General features: G+C 33.9%; 1 protein-coding gene across 1 annotated transcript in view; it reads right to left on the bottom strand.

Moving 5' to 3' along the window:
* Positions 1–5,527, bottom strand: part of Col4a5 (collagen type IV alpha 5 chain) — a 186,436-nt gene that overhangs the window by 122,843 nt on the left and 58,066 nt on the right. The window contains exon 2 of the mRNA XM_031377745.1: positions 1,436–1,495. Coding sequence (XP_031233605.1) covers positions 1,436–1,495 — 60 coding nt within the window. The remainder of the gene's footprint in view (positions 1–1,435; positions 1,496–5,527) is intronic.

Raw genomic sequence — 5,527 nt, 5'->3', positions numbered from 1 at the left:
TTTCTTTAAAAGACATTCCCTTTCACTTTCTTTCCTCTTCTGTCATCTCAAATGAATCCCTTTTAATACTTTGGCACTATAGAAAGCATTCTTGTAGCAAAGCTATTCCCCTAAAAATGTTACTCACACAAGTGTTATCTAGACCAGCATTTAATAACTCTTAGGAGATGTTCTGTTAGGGCGTAGTGTGTTACATGACAGAATGGGACTTGGAAATAAGAAGTACATCACAGTATACAATGAATAAATAAAACAAATAGATGAAATTGTTGACACTAGGACTTTTAAGCATCTTTTACTACACAAATGAATAGAATACTTCTATATGTAACTGGAATATTCACTAAAGATATGGTCCATAACTTCATGTATAATTAGTAATAGTTCTTTACTCATTAAAAATATTTATTCTCTTAAGCTCTTGTCTCTCTTGCCCTCTTGCTCCCCTTCTCTCTCCCTCTCCTTCCCTATCTCTCCATGCAGCCATGGCCAGCCTCTGCTTCTCTATTCTTCTCCCTCTCTCTTCCTTTCTACAATAAATGCCTTAAAACCAAATATATATATTGAGTTACAAAGAGGAAAGAGTAATGTAAGATCCCTGTCTCTTAGTATAATTCTCTTGTCTGTAAATCATTATCTAGTTTTAAATTTCTAATTTGATGTCAGTTACTGACACACAGACAAATAAGGCACTGGAAGACAAAAGCCATCAAGTTATATGTTACCTGGGGTGTATGGTGTATTTTGTCTAGACCAAGAGCTAGAATTTATTATTATTATTATTATTATTATTATTATTATTATTATTATTATTATTATTTAAAAATTCCTGTAAGGCTGGATATAGTGGCTCACACCTTTAATCTCAGCACTCGGGAAGCAGAGGCAGGTTGAGTTCAAGGCCAGTCTAGTCTACATAGTGAGCTCAAAGCCAGCCAGGGCTACAAAGGAGAACCTATCCAAAACAAAACAAAACAACAAAATGATTTACTTGTAAAGTAATAGATGTTCATTTAGAAAGGACTTTTATCCATTTTGAATTTTCTTGATTCTCCCCAATCTCTGCTCCCCGTCCCCTGCTCACTTCCTTGTCCTTTCTCCAGGTGCACTCAGTGGCTTCTGAGACTTTGTCGTTGCCCTTTCATGTTGTTTTTTTAAGGAACTAGGAGTATGGCACAGTTGTAGACTGCTTGCTTAGATAGTGTAGAGCCTTGGATCCATCCCCAGCAGAACTTATGTGTACTAAGCCTAAAATATTTATCATATCATGTTTCATAGAGTTGTTTGCTGATTCTGACACAGTCTAATCTTCATAAGTTCCCACTCTAAATTAAGCAATGCAGTAGAATCTATTTTATTGATTTGGGCACTGATAGAAGCCTAGTTTATACAATTAATTTACAAATAGTATTTGATTTTTTTATTCAGAATTTACCTTTTCTCCTCTTATACCACTGCAGTCACATTTTGATCCAGGAGAACACCCATGGCAGGCCTATTGGAAGAAAAGGGAAAAATCATTAAATGCAAACTTAACAGCACCTCTCTGACTTAGAAATCAACTTAAGGCAGAAATTCAAACTTCCAAAATCAATATAAGAAAAATATAAAAAGATGTATACAAACGACAATAGCTTTTTAATTCAAGATTTTGTTGTATGCATTTCTTTTTCAATTTCTCGCTATGAGCAAATAAAAGTTTTATAATTTTAAACTAATAAATATCTCTTCCTTTTTACATTTATTTACTCTCTCTATGTGTGTATGTGTGTATGTTGCACACATGTTGTAGAATATGTTTGGTATTTAGAAAAACAACATGAAGCAGTCTGGCTTTTCCTTCTACTATGTGAATTTCAGCAATAAAAATTATGTTGTTTGGTTTGGTAGACAGCTCCTTTACATGCTGAGAACTATCTTTTTTGTTTTCTTAAGACAAGAGTCTCTCTACCATCTATCTTCTGGCCATCTGGGAACTCAGTATGTAGACTAGGCTGGACTTGCACTCACAGAGATGCCCCTGCCCCTGCCCCTGCCCCTGCCTCTGGAGTGCTGGGACTAAAGGTGTGTGCTACCACATCCAGATGAGAGATATCTTTTTAAAGATGCTAAAATGAAAAGAAAAATCATAAGACATTCTGGTTGATATGCTTTGTCACTTGCATAGGTTGTAAGAACATCTTTTTTTCTTCTTCTAAGACCATTTGTAATGAGTCGCTTCTCAGTCTGTAGCAGCGCATGACCTTGGAAACTAGCCAAGAATAGCTGCCACTTGATGTCAGCTTACTTCTCGGCAGTCACAAGTGGAGCATAAAGCATCTAATGCTGTATTTATCTCCTTTTTCCCTTTGCACCTGCTCTTCCATCACTAATAGCTCAATTCTTAACCATTCCAAGCTTCACACAAAGGCTAGAGGCTCTGAATTCAACCACACTAGGGAGTAATGTTCTGGAGCCAGGAAAGTATCATTCTCTACTATAAAAACACATAGAGAATGGGAAGATAGTGCATACTAACATCCCAAACCATACACTACTGTAGAGCTGAAATGCTTAGGGAAAAAAAAAAAAACCAACCCAACAGGAAATAGAATAACATATGCAAACAACACTGCATTTGTGCGCAAGAAAGCTGATCACATTTTGTCAAACTGACCTCTGAAGGCTTTGTACAAGGAAAATATAAAACACTGTTAATTAATGTTTTATCTTCAGTACCTGTGACTTAACAAGTAAGCTAGCCTCGTACCTTATCCTCCATGTTTTTCTTCCTCTAGTTATTATTGGAGAATCTCACTAAATCTTTATTATTTAACTACACCTCAAACTAGAAGACACCAATCTTGTTGAAATCTGTTTTCCGGATTATAAAAGAGTGTGTCCCAGTAAAAGCACACTCTGACACTTCAATTTAAAGTCTGTTATTGTGTTGGATATGGTTTTCTATGAACTTGACACATGCTAGAGTCATTTGGAAAGGGAGACTCAGTTGAGAAAATGACCCCTGTGGAGCATTTTCCTCCAAAGTGATTTATTTGGGAGGGCCCAGCCCACTGTGAGAAATGTCATGTCTGAGCAGGTGGTCATGAGTTGTATAAGAAAGCAAGCTGAGCAAGCCAGAAGAAAAACTAATAAACATCACTCCTCCGTGACCTCTGTTTCAGTTCCTGCCTCCAGGTTCCTGCCTTGACTTGTTGCTCCAAGTTCTCTCAGTAATGGACTGATTGACAGTGATTGGAGCATGAAAGCAAAACAATCTCTCTCTTTTCTCTAAGTTGCTTTTGGTCATGGACTTTAGCACAGTAATAGGAAGCAAACTAGATACATAGACTTTATTGTTTTCAGTATTACACTTGAGCTACATTATAGGTTTGTTGAAACACAGTCATTCATCAAATGAGAAGGGATATTATTGAAGGCAAGAAGACTTGTTAGGCACAGGATATAAGTATAAATAAACTCATATAAAACACTAAATTTAGGAACAGAGGTTAACTTAAAATATGTAATTCTAGCTTATGCAAACATGAATTATTGATTCTAAACTATGAATTTACAAAATTTAGAAGCCACACATTCACTAATTCTTGAGATAAGAATAGTCAACAGTCATCATACCTGAATTAGATTGTACATATTGTTAACAGTCAATTACGGTAATTAATAGAAGAACAAAAGATAATGCTTATTTACAATGGACGCTAATATAATATTATTAATACTTGACAGTGGGAAGTGTATCTACATTTTAAGTATATATGCAGAGGAGGTTTTGTTATAAATTAAAAATAACATCTTTTGCATTTTCAGACATTTGTAATAAATATTCTTCTGAAAAGAGATTACCATCTGAAAATAATGCAAAGATGACTAATAGAATTTTATTAATAAAATTATAAAATAATATGAACTCCCCATTACACATGTATTTGCACTTCTCAATATCTAATAATCCCTAAATCTTAAAATAAAATGTATAAACAAATAAAACATTTTAATATACTTGTATCATTCCTTATATCCAGTGTTTCTCAAAATTAATCATTCATCATACCAAAGTTCATTATCAACATACATGAAGTATACTTTAGATAGAAAATCCCTTAAAACATTTAAGAACATAGGGTTAGAGAGATGCCTCACTGGTTAAGAGCACTGGCTGCCCTTACAGAAGACCCAGGTTCAGTTCCCAGACCCCACATGGCAATTCACAACTGTCTGCAACTCCATTTCCTGGGAGTCACAATAATGGACATAAAATAAAATTAAATACTTTTTATTTTAGAACTATAAAGGTTTTGTTTTAATTCAATTTAAAATTTTAAGTTATAATCTGTTTATGCCAGATAGCTTATTTTTTAAAATAGAACTTTGTTATTCTTGGGGGTGGGGGGACACACCAAAAAAGCCAAGTCATTGTAACACACACCAACCACTAGATGGCGATTTCCATGTAGTTATTAATGGGCAATCATAAGGAAATGACCCTAAGTATATATCTCATTAGATGGAACAGCTTTTAATTTTTAGGCAGTATCTACTCGTATTGACAAAGTATCTCTTAAACACAAGGCACAATAGTGTATCTATGAATGGTATAAAATCTTTGCAGACCTGGGTGCTTGCTGCTTCTAAGGAGCTTGAAATCTACTAAGAATCTAACCATAAACAAATGAAAATGAAATTTAAATTAAGTGGAATAATGCTATAGCAGTAATGAAAAAAATAATAACATCTAAGAAATATATCTTGATCTTTCTGTAGTAACTGATTCATTATGAGACCATGAATATATTGTCTACATACTCTAGGGTTTGCTTCTCATTTATGAAAGATATGAATGATTTCCCTCAGTAGATTAAGCTTTAACTACAGTTCTATATGATTTACCAAGTAAAGGAAAATGACTGGTATCAATGATTATTAGAGTTAATAAAGACAATTCCTTGGAGGCTGATTATTCATAGCACTTGAAAGGATAGGCAGAAAAGCTTTCTAAAGGAAAAAAAGTAACTATTACACCAAGCAATACAGCTAAAGACAAATTCAGGTGAGGCCAATAGTGAGGTAAAATGAGTATTACATATCTCATTTGAAAAGATTTCCTAAGTCCACATGAAAAGTATAATCAGAAAGTAGTGTTTATTGGCTTCTTTCTGAGGCAGAGTCATGTTTCAAACTAACCCGGAACTTGTACTACTCTTGCTTCTGCCCCCCAAGTCCTAGTTTGATTGCTTCAGTGCTGTGGGGGAAAAGTTGATTTATACAAAATCATAGGAGCTTGTTAATGCATGATAATTATGAATCTATAGTCATCTTTTTCTTTTTTACCCTGAGAGAAAATATAGAAAAATTGAACAAAATATATATTATAGCACATTAAAATACAACATAAAACTATAATAACTAAAACAGTATGGAACTGCTCAAAAATTTATTGCTTGAAAAAAAATCACTTAGTAGGTATAGGATAAGTATAGAAAATAATTTTAGAAGTTAAAATATGAAAATAAAAACAATTAGAATA

This window comes from Mastomys coucha, chromosome X (assembly GCF_008632895.1).
Source record: "Mastomys coucha isolate ucsf_1 chromosome X, UCSF_Mcou_1, whole genome shotgun sequence".
In the NCBI taxonomy this organism is placed as follows: Eukaryota; Metazoa; Chordata; class Mammalia; order Rodentia; family Muridae; genus Mastomys; species Mastomys coucha.
Note: the sequence above shows the minus strand (reverse complement) of the source record. Positions and strands in the feature narration are given on the sequence as shown.